General features: G+C 40.9%; 2 protein-coding genes and 1 non-coding gene across 4 annotated transcripts in view; all 3 read right to left on the bottom strand.

The window, feature by feature from the left end:
* The window catches only part of pcnt (pericentrin), a 34,047-nt gene extending 32,155 nt beyond the window's left edge, over positions 1-1,892 (bottom strand). The window contains exon 1 of the mRNA XM_068580181.1: positions 1,712-1,892. Coding sequence (XP_068436282.1) covers positions 1,712-1,759 — 48 coding nt within the window. The 5' untranslated portion in view covers positions 1,760-1,892. The remainder of the gene's footprint in view (positions 1-1,711) is intronic.
* A 1,238-nt stretch (positions 1,893-3,130) lies between these two features.
* On the bottom strand, positions 3,131-3,203 carry trnak-uuu (transfer RNA lysine (anticodon UUU)). Its single transcript has one exon. It is a non-coding gene; the product is annotated as a tRNA-Lys (tRNA).
* Positions 3,204-3,457: 254 nt separating this feature from the next.
* On the bottom strand, positions 3,458-12,953 carry atg9a (ATG9 autophagy related 9 homolog A (S. cerevisiae)). 2 transcript variants are annotated; one of them, XM_068580184.1, is made up of 20 exons: positions 12,784-12,953; positions 12,438-12,490; positions 11,227-11,378; positions 11,047-11,090; positions 10,842-10,906; positions 10,583-10,732; positions 10,208-10,349; positions 9,971-10,111; positions 9,719-9,839; positions 9,360-9,535; positions 9,151-9,273; positions 8,716-8,903; positions 7,810-7,963; positions 7,022-7,201; positions 6,659-6,871; positions 6,311-6,543; positions 5,955-6,072; positions 5,515-5,785; positions 5,094-5,242; positions 3,458-4,996 (listed from the first exon to the last, which is right to left on the bottom strand). In XM_068580184.1, exons 3-20 carry the CDS (start codon positions 11,327-11,329, stop codon positions 4,988-4,990), a joined length of 2,580 nt encoding a protein of 859 aa, XP_068436285.1. In that variant the 5' UTR covers positions 11,330-11,378; positions 12,438-12,490; positions 12,784-12,953; the 3' UTR covers positions 3,458-4,987. The 2 variants fall into 2 exon arrangements, with proteins under 2 accessions (XP_068436285.1, XP_068436287.1); XM_068580186.1 differs by lacking the exon at positions 12,784-12,953 and adding an exon at positions 12,672-12,757.
* Positions 12,954-17,853: the final 4,900 nt, after the last annotated feature.

Genomic DNA, 17,853 nt, shown 5'->3' with positions numbered 1-17,853 from the left:
CTTGTTGCTTTGTGTGATGATGAGTCACATGCATGTGCATGACAACACTGTGTGCATGTCAATGCCAATGTTTATCCTGATGACATCTTACTTGCCTGGTCCACAGTTTGGATTTGCTTTTCTTTCCAATTTAGCGTCATGCAATGCATCCACCACAGCATCTTCCTCTTTTGGCTCAAAAAAACAAAATCTTTGCAGAAAACAACACTTAAATCTCTTCCCACCTGCCATTGTTCATCTGCTTTCATACCCATCGCTTAAAACCTCAGCCATGTCCTTCCATCACCCTGTTCACCACCTCCGCCTGCCACAACACACATCAAATCCCAGAAAGACATATTGGCCAGATGAGTGTTGTTAGGCCCAAGGCCGTTTCTGCGCTACCGAGTGTCTGTCTAACCGGCTAGATGGAGCTTATTGTGGCCACATCAGATGTTACTTCACAGCTGAATGCTTCTTGTCTTTTCAACAAAATGTCAACACCAAAAAGCCCTTTCAATATTTTATGCATTTTGTGTATGGGTGTAATTTTGTGTATGGGTGTAATTTGTACACTCGTACGTGCTTTGCTTTTGAAGTGAAAAATAAATGAGCTTTTTGTTGCACCTAATACAGTAAAGGCAATTGACAGCACTGCATTACCATAGCAACACCATTCATGTGAGATGATAGTTCAACATGTTGAACCTTGCCAAATCTCATGGGCTCACTGCACCACCTGATGGCCTGTAACCAGCATGACAGTGAATTCAAGGTGCGTAACTGCCTTAGACATTGAAATTTCAAATGAAAAATAAGCTTTCCTTCCAGGGTTTCATTCTTCATAATCGGTATGAAGTCATTCTGTTTAAAGCAGTGGGCCTACATCTCCAAAACTGACAACAATCATAGCATGGCGCATAAAAGAAAAATACTGATTGCACACCGAAGAGAATCAAAAGTAGGCGAGAAGACCTAAATCCCAAAGAAATAAATGTCCATTACCCCACAAACCCACAAGTCTCTGCTAGTCACCAGTTTATATACTTACCGACTGGCTTCTGGGCAGAGTGGAGGATTTCTGTCATAATGAATATCAGTGGTTCAGTTGAGAAATGCAAATCAATGAGCTACTCTGAACATGTTAGTAACCAAACTTAGTTGTTTTTTAAGAACATAATATAATCTCCTCTTGTAAGAGTAACTTAGATACAACTATATACTATCTTTTTTTAAACTGTGTGAGGCTTAAAAGAAAAATAATGAGAATGGTCAACATCCAACTAACTTTGGGATTGTGAATTGTTATTTCATTGCTTTCACGGCTGAAACTGCAACACACACTATTTCACAGGTAAAACCTCTTCCTTGTCTTTGTAGATACGTGCATCGTTCTGTCGCTGCTGGACTCGCAGTGTATATGAACCAAAAAGTGATTCAAGCCATTAGTTCATGACCCTAACGCTACTCCATAAATAGTATTGTTATCGCTAGCTGTGTGCAACCTCAGCTAATGATCAACCCGCGATATATGCGCGGCAAATGAATAAAGTCACGAGCAACGTTGTAGTTTAACGAGCAAATGGAATCCAAGCAACGATGAACCAAACGTTCAGTCACCTTGCAAGAAAAGCTAGTAAACAGTAGACAAACACAAAGCTATGACAAAAGAGTTGGCTGTCGTTAACTGCTAGCATTCAGTATTAGCGTGCGTTAAATGTTAGCGACAAACCTTCGCTCTCCCGGCTTCTAGTTTCCTCTGCCGTTCATCGTCATCCATCTCTGGGCGAAAAGGAAACCATTAAAAGTTTATAACATATGTTTTCATCCCACTTAAAAGTACAGCAGACCTTAACGTGTGGCACAAGTTGGCTAAAACAAAATCTTTGAGCTTCCTTTAGACACACAACTGTCAACAGATATTATTCAATATGGCCGCCAAATGATCTAAACTCCGCCCTTATCGAGTTCCTCTGGACGGACGGACCAATCAAATTACTAAATCCCACATATTCAGCCAATGGTGTTAGCTTTGCTTAAACATATTCCAATGGTAGCTTGACCATCGTTCAAAAACTAAAAGCAAGTCGACCAATGAAATTGCTGGGTCTTAGATTGACGGATTTTATAGCTAATCAGGAAAAGCTCATACAAACTATACCGCCACTCATTTCTTTGTTTTGAAAGTGAATGTAGGGAGTCCTTCACTGGCTTTTTTACAAATGTTATAAAAAGAAATCCATGTACATGTGCATGTTGGCCATGTACATGTGCATGGCAGAGGTCAGCATGAACACGTTTGCATTGTATTTTTACTTTACAAGTTTAAGGATTTGTTTTTATAACCGTTTATATCTTGAAAATTGTGAAGTTATGAATATCATTATGTCATTGAAGCTGAGTTTGAAGTCACTTTTGTCCAAAACTGTACAGTAAAATCGCAAGGCCTTTCACAGGGACAGAACTGAGGTTAATCTGAACAAGACTGCGTTGTGACTTTACAAATCTAAGGATCTATTTTTATAGCAGTTTGAATATTGGAAATTGTAAATTTATGAATATCATTATGTCATTGAAGCTGACTTTGAAGTCACTTTTGTCCAAAACTGTACAGTAAAATCGCAAGGCCTTTCACAGGGACAGAACTGAGGTTAATCTGAACAAGACTGCGTTGTGACTTTACTTTACAAATCTAACGATCTATTTTTATAGCAGTTTGAATATTGGAAATTGTGAAATTATGAATATCATTATGTCATTGAAGCTGACTTTGAAGTCACTTTTCTCCAAAACTGTACAGTAAAATCTCAAAGCCTTTCACATTGACAGAACTGGGGTCAGTCTGAACAAGACTGTGGTGTGACTTTACTTTACTAAATCTCATGGCCATGTACATGTGACTGCGTTTTTGTGCTAGCCACCGTAGACCACCATACCGTAACACCAGGATAGATGGTCATTTATTGTCATGTGTGCGGCTCACTCCTTCATAGAGCAATTGGAGATGGGACCCAGGACAAAAATAAACGTCACCCGAACCGTAATCTAAACCCTTGACTCTAAAACTCTCTAAGACCCTTGGCCCTAGGAATACATGTTCTACCTACAGAGAGATTTTAAAGTGGAGATCGGACACCAAAGAAAAAACAATCGCCCGAACAGGGACTTGAACCCTGGACCCTCAGATTAAAAGTCTGATGCTCTACCGACTGAGCTATCCGGGCTTCGACTGCATTCCTCATTCGCAGGTTCTAAGAATCTGCTAATACAACTCCGTGTAAAAGTTATTACCCTTACATTCTTTCCATAAATGCTTCACAGCGTTGTTAGAAGCGAACAGTATCTCGCGACCCTGGTTAGCCGCCGAATGCAAATTTAAGCTAAGCTAACAAGCCAATAAGCTAATAAGTGAAAGGCAACTAAATATATGTACATTCAGTTGTTTTGCAGATGCGTTTTCAGTCTACACACAAAATCATTGTAACGTTGTCTTGACTTTAATGATGAATTTACAGCTGTACAAAATTGTATTTGACAAGATGTATTACAAAAAAAGCACGATCATGAATCTAACATTACAGCACTTAAGCAATGCATCCCCTCCCTTGGCCATATTAAGGTAGCAGTGTGACAGTGCTTCTTTATCTCCATCCAAGTGCACAACAGAAAACCAAACCTTTATTCACAACGTTCAATCATCATGGCACATCCCTTTGATAAATAAAATCGTTAAAATATACATACATACATAGAAAAATACACATACAAATAATCTAAGTTAAGTGACACACTCTTCATAAACAGATTATTAAAGTGCTTAATTCTTCTTTTCAAGATTTGCGGCTTCATGACAGGGGACCAGGGCAAAATCATGCTGTGAATTAGCAGGATGTGGAGGATGGTCATTCTTCTTCTTTGAAGAATGTGTTTATGATGGTCATACACTTGTGCTTGAGGGTATTTTGTATGGCACAGAAGTCGATATACATGCTTAAAATAGTCTTTTTGCTGCACCATGTTGCAAATCTGTTGAAAAACAATGAATGGTAAAGAATAAAAACCTGGGTTGAATCAGATTAGAAAGTGTTTGCGTACAGCATGTCTGGCTACACATCACGTGTTGGCATTTTAATTGTGTAAATTTGATTAAGTTGAATGATTGTTGCATGACATAACCTGATAATATTTATTTACACAGTGCACAATGTGCATAAATACCGGGTTACTACTATCTGTGCAAACTGAGCCAGACTATAAATTCACATGAACTGTGTTATGCAATACATGCAGATTTTATTTTTTTTTTTAAAAATCCCTCAGGGTTAAAATCTTATTACAAAATGTAAATCAGGTGATTTTTATACTATTAGAGGCTTTCATATGTTTTGAAGAGCACAAGGTAGCCTCCCGCTGCTGGTACAATAACCAATTCACACCATGAAAGGTCATTGTGTTCCCAGCATCATTCTCAACACATTTTGCTGAATGCTGTTATTGTTAGAGAGACACCATACACTCTTCAAATTTCAACTGATTTGTAAAAGAGGGAAAAATACAGATAGCACAATTAGGATTATTATGATCACATTGTGAGAAAATTGGTATGTATTTTTCTACAGTGGCCTAGTGCTGTTTACATCCCAGTAATACATGCACTTTCATTATGTAATCTTTTGACATAATAAAAGAGCGTATCGTAATTTGATGGTATCAATGGTTATTAGAAATCCTTTGATCCTGTATGTCCTCTTCTGATCCACAATTCAGATATTTACCCTGTTGGCCTGTTTTGACATGTAGTAAGTCATATAGCATGAATGGTTGGTGGTGGCATCAGTCGTAACTTGAGTGTTTGTAGGTATCATGGTACAGCTCTCTTGCGCATGTCCATCTCCATCTGTGTCAGATCCGATGGGAAGTCCTGGGAAAAAGTGGTGGCGAAGGTCGAGTTTGTGTGTTTGGATATCTGTGGAGTTGTGGGATGCTGATACTTATTCACATAGCTTGGTTATGTAATCTAAAGTGAGACAAGGAGGAAAACAAATGTTAATTTACTTGCAGTACCATCGGCCAAATTACCATCGGCCTTCCAACCACACACAAACAACATTTACCTTGTGTATGTAAGGAGGCATATCATCCTCTGAGCTCTCCTCGGGTAGTGTGTCATGGTGTCGTGGTGCTGCCGGACCCTCCTCTGCCCACCCTCCCATGGGCACGCCACGGACTGACCTCACTACTTTCCCCCCTGCACCAAAAGAGTCTGAAAAACAGAAGGACATAGACAGCAGAGTTGAAAAGCGGCAGGATTAAACCCTGAGGTGAATAGCACCTTCGCTTCTGCGCGGAACTGTTGCAGCAATATCAGAAAAGTACGTTCAAATCTTAAGAATAATGTGAGGATGATAGGCTTTTTGTGTGGCACAGAAGTCATAAGTGCAACAATATTTTAAAAAGGCATTACATTTAAAAGAATTACATTCAAAAGCATGTGATGTGAAAGATGGCGAGATAATCAAAAAGATAGGTAGGTACCTATGATGGCTCCACTATGACGCTGCTGGCTGCTGCTGTGTGATGACGCCCCCTCCTGACCCAGGGCAGTACTGCTGATAGCTGAAGCTGAAGTGGGAATGGTACTGGGACTGGGAACTGTGGTGGGGAAAGTGTGCGAGCGAGGGAAATGTCTGGAGTGAGGGTTGGGTTCGCTCCTCACTTCATCGGGGATGCTGTCACTGCTTTCGTCGCTGTCCTGCCTGTGCCATGTGTGGCGGGATAGCTCGCCACGGGACTGCTGCTTGTGTAGCTACAGGGGAAAAAATAGATGGAAGGAAGAATGGGTTGGACCAAAGACGGAGAAGATCTGTGAGATATTCCGGATAAGAAGACAAACGTAGTGAAACAAACTACGTTCAGTTTTGTGCATCGTACAGATGTTCACTACTCTGTTCCCACACATGCTCACCCACATTTACCTCGTGCATGTAAAGTGCATGGATGCTCATCTCAGTGGAGGCGTACTCTGACAGGACCAAACTAGTGAGTTGACCCTCCCATATACTGCTGCCTGAGCTCACAGTGCGGGCATCCGTCCTAAGGAAAGAGAAAGCAAAAATGAGGGGAAATCGTGGACATGACGAGAAGGCAATAGGGATGACAAGATGACAACAAGTAAAGAAGATTATTGATTACTAATTAAGGTTTGAACTACATTATAATGACATAGCTCTTTTAGATTTTACACCTCGAACTGTGAGTCAGCCGATCAGTTAATATTTAGTGTTGTACAGAAACACGTAACCTCAATGATTAAGAAGGAGAATGTACTTACCCAGAGCCGGCCATTGCTTTGCTCATGGTTGACGTATGGCCCGAGGCCCTGTGAGCTGCACTTAAGCTACCTCTCAGGTGAAGACTACTGCTGATTGGGGAGAGGGAGCGCAAGGCAGACGCCCCATCACTCAAGCCAGCTGCTGCATGATTGGTCAACGAGCTATCTCTGCCAAAATGAATGGAGGTCAATGTGGAGGGACCCACCAAAAGGTTTGCAATGAGGCTCCTTGGCTGCAAGAGGGAGAAAGAGCAGGAGACAAGGAAGAGAAAATAAAATTCTGCCTTTGATGATGGAATTTAACTTAAGACCGCTGTAATACTTAATCATGCTTGTTTATCACTGTACCTCTGACTCGGACAGTGAGAGTGGATGTGTGTCAGAAGTAACCCCTGTGGCCTCTCTGTGAACTCGCTCTTTCAACTGGCTGATGAAGTGTGTGGTCTCCTGGGGAGGCTGCCACTGGGGGTTGGTGATGGCAAAATGCATCAGAGACAACTCTGTCTTCCCATCCTCTGCCTGTTGGTAGATGGACGCCTCCGTCTTCCCTGCTGACATCCACTACAGAGGGAGGGAAGATACACCCACTAACTTTTAATTACTTGTATTTCAATATAATGCATGTCACACAGATAAGGAATTTAGGTAGTTTTAAGTGTGTCTTTCTAAGTGTATGTCTGTGTGGCTGCACTTCATGTGGCAGTCCCTCACCGCAGGGTGTCCATGCTGCCTGATGTCCATCTGGGCAAAGGAACATGTGTCTCCTACCCCGACCACCTCCACAGTGAAGTTCCTGAAGAAATCAATGATCTCCAGAGACTTCCTCCTCAGAGAGAAGATCAAGATGATGGGGGTCACCACTGGACTTATTAGCTCCTCTAGAATAAACACCTTGAGGAAAACAGAAGGAAAAGGTTGACACTGTTCACGCAGGTAGTCGAGTAGGGTTTAGCAATCCCTCTGGTTCATAAGCTGAGTGAGTTATGTAAAATTCTGATTTTGAGTTGAAATCTTGAGGAACTGACTTCATGGTTTAAGATTAAAAATGCCACCAGCTGGGACAATCTGTGTGTAGCGTGAATCAAAACAAAAAAATACCTACAAGGTGCTTCTCAGCATTCTCAAATCTTACTGAGAACCAACAACAGAAATCTTTAGATATGAATGCAAAAAATGGAATGAGGGTAAAGCTCGGCATTAGAGAGAAGAAGCTCTGTGTACTCAGATAATAATTTCTCGATAAATTATTCTCTCTTTTGAGTTGTTTCCGTAAAAGCAGCACAGATGTTAGTAATAACATGAATGATGTCTTTAATGCATTCATGAGCCAGTTTACACACTAGCAGGGAAACTGAAACCAGCATATATAAATGGATCTATTGTGAAAGTTAATTAATTACACCGAAGATTTTTCATGCTATGTATGAAACGCGGTTCGATAAGTTACTTCCCTTGTAATTATTCTCAATATTTATTCCCAGTTTAGTATCCATACTCACTGCTTTGTACTGGAAGAGCTGGGAGAACTGGTCACGAGTCTCATATCTATGTGCATTGCCCTGCCAGTGGTCGGGCATGTAGTGGATATGAGCCAGGATAACCCTCAACAGCTGCTCAGGACAAAACACCATGTGCTTATCTGGGATAAATGATCTGAAGAAACAGAAACACACAGGTGGTGGAAATTAATTGAAGTCTTACAACTGAAGAGGTTCAAAATCAAATGGGCAATATTGAACTATTTTGTGGAAATGTGCTTGATAAATAATCATATAGTTTGGAATATACCTGCCAAATTTCTGATGGATTCTTGAATATCTTGGATTATTAAATGTACGAAATAAAATTATACAGATAGAACTGGATTTTCACGGGGATGTTCCCAGAGATCGAATTATTTCAATCAAGAGCTACTTAAAGAAGGAAACCCTCTTATACTCATCCTTATAGAGTAGAATAAGCTGCAGGAGAGCATTAAAGGGATTACGAGTCTGGGTAGCTTTAAAAGGGCTATAAAGAAATGGATCATGGTTAACAACCCTAACAACCCACGGAGTTGAAGATTTGAGTCTTATATTCAGATTTTGATGTTTGCCATTTCATATCAGTTTCATTGTGACGGTGGTGATAATTTACAGGTATTTTTATCTATTGTAGGTGTTTCTACAATTGCGATGATAAACTGCTAGAGGCTGCACTGACATCTCCCCACCCTCTACTTCCCCCCTCCATTGAACCACAACTGTTGTTGTGCTACCTCAACTAATAATCAAATGATTCATCTGTGTGTTTATAAAATGCTTTGGTTGATTAAAATACTAAAATAAATTCTGTGCGTTTTTTTTTTTCAATCTTTGTTTGATCAGAAAAGCAGACCGACTAAGTGGGTGACATTGATCCTCTACCTGCAGACTGTGATACACACTCCAAGCAGTGTGATCGATGAGAGAACATGTTCCACAGAGAGAACGTCCTCATCATAGATGGTCAGGGCGATGAGGACAGCCAGAAGAGAACCAGCAAAAAATGCTACATTTTTGGCAACCACCGTCAGCAGTGGTGAGAGGAAACAGTTCATATACTTGGATGCAGCCTGAAGGAAACAAAAGGAAGAGAAAGGGGAAGAAGCAGATTATTATTAACTTTACATGCAGTTAAAGAGAAGCACTAGTATACATATTAAGAGCATGATATTTAAACAAAACCATGATATTGTTGAGTGATGTTTTGCACTGCTACATATTTTTGCATTTATTAAACCAAAACAAAAAAAGTATCAGAGGACAAGCAACTAAGGAACATTAACTGATGGCAGCAGATACGCAACTATCTCATCTCACCTTGTATCCTTTGCTGAGGCGTGACATGAGCTCATGGTCCAACTCATTAAAGTGACGCAGGTAACATCGACCGTACAGAGACCAGCATCTCGCTCCCAGAGAACCAGGCTCTCGCTTGATCACCTAGGCACAAACACACACAACAAACTGTTGTCTCAAGCACTAAATGACAAAGGAAAAAGGTTTGTGTATGCATGTGAACCACTTACCTCTGTATAACTAAAGAAGGCATAGAGAATCTGCCACACCAGAATGACTGGACACAGCAGCAGATTGGCAATCCCAATCCACAGGATACGGGACGCTAGCTTGTCTGCCAGCTCCAGCCTATTACCTCCTCTCTTGTATTCTGATTTCAGGCTCCATTCATTCTCAAACAGAGAGCCTACAGAGCAACCAAGGGAAGTACAAAGAATACTCATTTGTAATTCTAAACCTTGACAAACAAGCAAATAGACGAGTGTGTGCATGCAGATGGTTAATTTCACCTGAACAGGGCACCACAGAAAGACAGACGAATACAGCCTTGTACATACAAAAAGGAATCACATCATCAACATGGACGCACCTGGCCCCCAAAAGAAGATGAGCTCAAAGTTGTATTTGAGACCCCGGGTGTAGAACACAGACTCCCCAAGTGCAGGAAGTCGAAATCGCACAGGAAGGAGTGATTTATTCACCATGGCAACCTTGAGAAGTGCAGGAAGAAGGGTTCGGTTTGAGGTCACACTGTTCGGTTATGTTTGCAAGTAGCTGCAGCAGACATGAATAGTTCAGAAACCAAACGGTGGTATTAGGATGTCATCACAAACGGACGAACCATGTAGTTTTTAAAGCGGAGGATGCGGTGGTAAATGTCCAGCTCCGTCAGCTCTTTTTTATGGATGCAGATCTGGTGCTCCTTCTGGATCTCCACTATCCTGGCCTGAACCTCCTGCCATGTTGCGTAGGGGAGTTCTGACTGAAAAGAAAGAAAAATTGGTACAATTAATGTATACAACACCAGCAAATAAAATATTAAAAACCCCTCTAAAACAAATAACTTTGCCTGTCTCACCATAGTCATCTTGAGTGCGTTGATGTAGAAGGATCGTATCTCCCAGTAGCAGCAGACATTGTAGATGAATTTGACCAGGCGATGTAGCCAAAACACCCCAGAGATTATTAACACGAAGATCACAAACGCATTATCCCGGATACTGCGGGAGAAGATATTCACTTTTATAATTCAAAAGATGTGTACGTCCAACAGCATTATGTTCTCCAGACACACTAAGTAAGTCTTAAACATTCATGTTTGAGTGCTGATTGTTCTTTATCTCACAAACACAATCACACACCTATCCTCAGCTACACGCTCGTTAATGAAATTACTGTCGCAGCTTCTTTGCAGAAGAAATACCCATTAATTAAATAAGGTGTTCAAACTCACCGGGCACTGCAGACGTCCACTGGGAGGAAGGCATCGGGCAAGGTGACTTTCGATGAATCAGTGTGATTTACAAACTTGTTGGCAAAGAGTATGTCGTAGTCCACACAGTTAGCGAGGAAGACTGTGAAGCCCACCACGAACAGCAATTGACTGCATGGAGAAAGAGAGAAGGAGGAGGGAACATACAACATCATATACAAACTCCGTACAGACACAAGAATCTCTCAAAAACATGGTTCCTGATGGATAAGATACATACACCAGCTCAAAGATCTCCCCCAGCAGCATGCAGGTGAATCCATTCTTCTGGTGCAGATTATAGACGTAATCGATGTTAAGGAATATTGTAAATGTATCTGAGGAACGCAAACCTGTTTGTATTAAAACTTTCCCAGTGCAAAAATCAAAGAAGCACATTCCATCAACCCATCAGGAATACATGACAAATCCATGCCAAAGGATATTCTCTGGAAAAACAGGTCCAGGTTTTCTATATGGTGCCATTGGGCTGCAAAAAATATGTACCACAAAATTAGAAACAGTGTTGTTCTTGTTAGGCATCACTATCAGTGCAAAAGAGGATGGTGTGTTTCTGTGCGTGATAAGTTCATGATTTGTTTGTGATTTTTATCGACATGTCATACATTTGGCTCCCTCAGGCACATGCATCAGAAAGTTCTCTTCTCCAGGCGGAGAGTCGCTGTAGGACGCCTCCAGACGCTGGTACTCTGTGTCAAAGTGCGCCATCGTGACAGCAGCTTCAGCCTCACCAAGTAGCCGAGCCCACTGCTACAGACTAAGACACAGAAAACGGCAGGGAAAGATGAGGGAAGGGCAAGAGGGGGGAAGATACAGATACAGGTTGTTAACATGGCGAGGAGGAGAAGGAAAAAAAAGAGGATGAAATAGGCCACTGGAGAATGTTTCACACATCATGTGATATGTTAATAATCAACTCATTTAACACTTCCATCAATATACGCCTTGCTTTTGGACTGATTTGTTTACTATTGAATGTTAATCTTTTTAGGAAAACACTACCTGATCCTTCCGAGGGAAGATTAGAGGTCAGGATCAGTCACAGAGCAGCAACCCTGGAGCTCAATTCTTGCTGAATAAGGACTTCAAAACCTGATTAAAGGGCGTCTTACAAAGGCAACTGAACTATCGTCACACAAGACTAAATTTGGAGAGGGTAGACATATAAACTGTGCCCCGTAGGCATAGTACATTGTGACTGATGGTCTTGGAAATATTCAAGGACAATGTTCAAAGAACATTCTCTGTGATTCAAAGGAAATGAGTGTGTATATAAACTTGTGGAATAGCTCCTTCTGTTGATCTGTTGAACAGTTAAACTGAACGAACATATTTAATGAAACGAAAACCAACCAAAGAGGTCAGTCAAGGGTCTCTGCCCCTGGACCCGTTATAGTCGTGTCACAGCTAAATCTAAAAGCCTCCAAATAGCAGAGAAGTTCACAAAATAAGTTCACAAAAAATACTAACATCACTGTTTTAAATATTTACTATTAATTGTATTGTAATATGTGTATTTAAATGTCAAGGACTGTTCTGTTGTGTTGAAAATGCAAATGAAAAGTAAAAACAAAAATTTTAAAAAGGCGACTAAATATTCATGACACAATATTATGGTGTGACGACTGTCCTGAAGCCCAGTGATTACGTCACAAACCAAGGACCACCTTTAGATATGTATGGTAGTCTTAACTGTGGGTGGGAAGAGATACTTTATGAATGAACCGACTGGTCTTATAACTGGGAACACGTCTAACCTCAAGATAGTGTCTCAAAGCGGTGGTGAGGCTCACGTCAGGGTCAGAAACGAGCTTACCTCCATTGCAGAACAGTACGTCCTCTCCAGCTCTGTACACTCAACATCACCAGCTGTAAGAAAAGGGAAGAGGCATTTTATTTCGTGTTATCTGGGACCACAACAGACGGTTGGACGGGGCTTTAAGGCAGGTTTTTCTTTCGGAGGCAGCGCAGTACAGCACACGGCTAAACCCAGACAAGATGAACGGAGTGTGGTGGTTGTTTGAAACTGAAAATGAGCAGAGACACGTACAAAGTACGAAGACAACGCAGGAGAAGCGATTCAGGTGTTGTTGTTGTCGTGGTTTGACAGCACAGAGGCCTGCCTCCCTCCCCAGAAACATGTCTCCGCATGGAGCACTCACCGCCAGCTTCTTTCGTCTACGCCGTGTCAGGTTCAACGGTCCAACCCGGCAGATTTTTTTAATTTCTCTATCTTAATAACCTCTTTTGTTTTCGCTTTTCTTTGGCTGCCTCTCGAAGTCGGGAGTCATAAACGAGCCAGTTTCATTTTCCAAACAGCTAGCCCGTGTGGCGTCTGTCACGGCTGAGGGACAGAGACGTTATCCAATCAGAAAGAGAGTTCCCTGGCGGTAAGAGGATCAGCCAATCAGGCGCGGTTAGAGGCGGGCTCTTAGAGGGCGTTTTTTTCAGATAAGGACAGACTCGCCTTGCATGTTGAGCCTCCATGACGTGCCCCAGTTGCTGTGGTTTGTCTAATTAAATGGGTGTTTACTACCACCGCCTGGTCGCTTTAAGTACCACTACAACACGGGCAAAGGTTCTGTCATACTGCGAGTGCACTCTTGGTGATGCTGCTACACGATGGTGATCCATGTGCATTCAAAACAATAACGTGAGACAACGTTATATTTGTGTCATACATTATAATTGTTTTACACCTTAAATGCATATTTCTTCAGTTCAAAACCAAAATACATGCTGTCCACCTGAATGGACATTTAAAAATGTCTTTGGAAAATCTGGATTGAAAAAAAAGTTTAAATTTTTTTTTCATGCCTAAAGAGCAATGAAAACACGCCTGACTCAGGTTGTCATAATTCATGCATGAAAGGGTTAAAATGAATGTTTCGAACGTTATTTTTGATCAACTGAACAGCTTTATCAAATACAGTTTACAGTGAAAGTGATTACAAATAATAGTACTCTTTAATTCATATATTGATGTCGTTGTCAAATAAAGCTGCACACCAAGGCATGATCCTAATAACTTTATCTGTAAATATGAAGTTTTAGACTTGGATTGAGAAGTTGAGGATTAAAAGGGCAGCATGGCCTCTATATGTTTGGTTAATAATACTAAATGATATTATCTCCTGAAGCTGATATTTGCCTGCGCATCGTATTATGACGAGCATACAGTAGATAGGTAGCTGCAGATGACTCTGCAGCATCAAGCCAGGCTCACCTTCTGTGAGTGATGAATATTCATATCTGATTGTTAGGACTCTGGAGGGACAGCTGGGCTTTTGTTCACTGTGTCACTGGTTAGTTTGCATATTGCACTTAGTAAAATGATGATTTCCTTTCAACAGTCTCCACAGATAAAAGTGAATTAATGGTGTGCATGCAAACACTTGTAGTCCACACAAAGCGAGAGAAAAACAAACAAACAAGTAAATAGGCACATTGCACACACTGTCATTAATGTTTGCAGTCTGACATGTCGGCAGCTCTCTCTGCTCTCTCTTTCTTTAACACCTCCATAACACATTTTTCAATCTCTTTCTCACTTTTTTTTCCCATCATGTGATCCGTTATGACTTTGTCTGTTTGTTTGTCTTTGTGTGTGTATGACTGAGGATTTCTTTTGAAGGGCAGGGGTGTCTTGAGGCAGGGGGGAGTCTATGTAATCCAGTTATTATAGTGATCTGGCTAATTTAATCTGTTGTGATTAGGATTAGGCTTCGTTCAGTTTAATCCAGTTGAAAAAGTCTGTCCCAACAGAGTTTAATAAACCACAAACAGTAACTGAGAAATAAAAGTTACGTATAACTCAAAGTTCCAAACTTAAATTCTCGTAAGATCATGCTTACACTGCTTCATTTAATGTTAATTCCCTTATATTGTTGACATTTGAACATTTTTACCATTTTTCTTGATCTCAAATAGACAAAAATACCAAAAAACAACAAAATACAAAAAAACAAAAATACAAAAAAACAACCAAAAAGTAGCATTAAATAGCGTTAAATAGCATTAAATAGCATTAAAGCTCATCCACTTCTTTCTCCACTAAATTAGTTTTTTTCAATGCTAAATGGAAATTTACTGTTAAATTCTTCAATGCAACATTGTGAATAACTTGTGTTGTGTGTTATGATGGTGGATTGTTGTGTCTGTATGTGTGTGTGAGCGTGATAGTGCTCTGCTTCAGGCTATGGCTGGCTGATTAAATTACCCCACTGTCTGTCGGGTATTAGGGGGTCGCATTGACAGCTAATTTGGTCCAAAGACGTGCTGTCATGCTGCCATGGGTGGTGCTGGGATAGCAGGGATGGGGGTGGGGTGTGGCAGGTGGGGGGTGGGGGCAGGATGGGGGGCAGGGAAAAGGAAATCAGGATGAAGTCATCTCACTATATAAGCAGATCGAGCTCCTCCCTGGGCTTGCACCCATGTGAATTCAACACAGCAGGTATGGGATCTATACACACACATGCACAAACAATTTACACAGGGTGCAATATTGGACTCCTTAAAAATTAAAATATAATCATTGCTTATCTTCCTCTCCATGCTAGTACCCCTGGGGCGATTTCCCAGCTGCCCTCATTGTCCCACTTCCTGTCGGGCTTGGCGAATAGAACCGTTTTCATCTATTGCTGTTATCATATTGAGGAATTCTTTTTAGATTATGTGAATCATGATTCAATTGTTATCTAAATTATGTAAATGAATAGTTACTTTATTCAGGATTTTAGAAAATCAGAGTATTTCAACCCCAACATTTTTAACTAAAATCTTTTATTTTCCATGTATAATTTTAGTATATTTATATCCTCCAAAGCAAAACTATTGTACGGGCACTGATATGAACCAGCCTCAAAATATTGTCCATTTGTGTTTAGTGTATATATTAATGTATATTACCCTAAAACCCCTAGTTTCTAAAAGTCATAGGAACATACGCATAATGGTGGTCCCTGAAATATGCCACCTGCCTCCAAACCTAAACATTGATACATGTGGAAGGAGGTCTTTAGTTATTAGCCTATGTATTTTCTCTATATTGCACAATATTTGTGGCCTCTATTTCCTCTGACAGATGTTTTGGACACTTGCAGACATAAAACGCACACACATACACGCGCACAAACAGACAGAATCAGTTTAATATCAATTTCCTGTCCGTGTTTTATTTAACTGGATGTTTGACACGGTTAGGGAAAAAAAGGGTTATCCGACGGAAGGAGAGAAGGTCAAACTTTCATTGATAATTCGCTAATGTGGCACTTTTGGCCAAATTAGTTTTTTGAAATAGTACCCTGCTGTCTCTGGATAGGAGCAATAATACACACGCCACGCTCTGCTGATAGTAATTATAACTTGAACACTTACATTTTGTTCCATATAAAAAGTCAACTGGTCGATAACTTTCTTCTAAAATGACCTTCTTTATCTTCATTTATTCTGAGAAATGTGATTGGATTTTGAATCCAGAGCGTGTTGCATGAGTCATACAGATCGGGTGACATCATACATGTCACTCTCTGAGAGTGTGGGGAGGTGTGCATCAGACATGAACGCATGAATTATTGTCTCGCTCGGTATAGCCCACTTGTCCCCAGGGAGTGAACTCTGACACCACTTCATGGATTGTCCCTCACATGCACCCCAGTGGCATAACACAAAGACAGCCCGTTCCCAGTGGAGCCTCCAGGATGTGACTGTGTCCAGCAGGTAGGCGGTTGTTGTCTTTGAACAGTCAGGCGAGCAGTTTCCCCCGTTTGCAGTCTTTATGTTATACCAAAATAACCGGCCTCTGGCGGTATCTTCATGTTGACTGTAAAACCATCAGAGTGGTATCACTCTTCTCATCAAGCTCTCAGCAAGAAATAAAATAGGGATATTTAAAAAATGTCCAACTAAGTCTCCCTTGCCTTAGTTACGTATTCAGACCTCCTTGTCACTTGTTAATGCTCCATCAGTTACAAAGAGCAATTTAATTTGGTCAAACATAACTTAGCAGAGGGGTTCAGCTGGTATGATATTGTATCCATAGCTGGACTATTGGAGATGCTCTCTTGAGAGGGATATAAAAGTGCTTGTGTTTTCACGTTTTGTTTCGTCGCGATGTGAATTTGAGTGACTAATGTTGAAACATGTTGCGAACTGAAGTGTTTGCCCTCTGCCGGCAGAAGTTCAATACTGAGTAATTCAAAATAAATTAAATTAGAGGCTAAGTAACCTCATCTGCTAGATATTACATTTCCGCAAGAGGGTGAGGGTTTATGTGCGTTTTTGTGTCACTGTGAACCATGTCATAAACCCTGATGTAGATTAGATTAATGAAAACATGTTTAATAAAGCTGCTGAAGTTATTGTTGTCACATTTTATGTCTTGCACTGCCAGAATAGTAACTGTGTTGACGTATCATAGATTGCAATATCGATTAATACAAGAATGAAGACGGGCATTAACCATTTAATAACAAGGGACATCTTTTAATGTTTTTTGATGCCATATATTTATACATATATTACAAGTATGTAAGACAAAACAAAGTGTCTTTGTAGCTCTGGAGCTATTGTAAAAATCAAAAGAGAGCTTGTTGAAATGTAGCCCCCAGGCCTCGCTTTGGATTGTCCCATTCCAGTTAGCCAGTACACAATTAGGTTGATGATCGGGGCATTTCACACTGAGTTCCTCTGCATCCCTTGATTCGGCGTGTCCTCTCAGACAGCCATAAACAGATGTGTCTGCAGGAAGGGCGCGGGGTCACAGAGGAGGGACGACTAAAAGAGACAGAGGTTAATAAATGAGTCGAGATTTATGAATGCCACGGATATAAAACTGATTGGCTGTGACATTGTGAGTGATGCATATTACCGCCTGCAACAAATGACACGCACCCACTGACACACCAGTTACCAGATACATGTGTTCAATGATAAGCTTGTTAACTGTATGTAAGTGTTGTTTATCGGGTCCACGGATGTGTACGTACAGATGGAGACTCAGCACCGTGCGATGGGTGGGCTCCGCTTTGAAGCTCTTCAGTAATCTGTCTGCGTTTTTACTCGGAGAACCAGAGGACCTATTGACGATCTGTCCACACACTTCTATCGGATTTACACCCAACACACATATTCAGTGTAACAGTAAGAAGGGAAGGAGACGTCAAGGAGAAAGAGAGAGGGACAGATGAGTAAGCAGAGTTCTGCTCCTGACTCCCAGGGAACAAAAGATATCC

Source organism: Clinocottus analis, unplaced genomic scaffold (genome assembly GCF_023055335.1).
Source record: "Clinocottus analis isolate CAN_PGR_092001 unplaced genomic scaffold, fCliAna1.0.p SCAF_17, whole genome shotgun sequence".
Classification (NCBI taxonomy): domain Eukaryota; kingdom Metazoa; phylum Chordata; class Actinopteri; order Perciformes; family Cottidae; genus Clinocottus; species Clinocottus analis.
The sequence above is the reverse complement of the archived record's forward strand: the minus strand, read 5'-3'. Positions and strand labels throughout refer to the sequence as shown.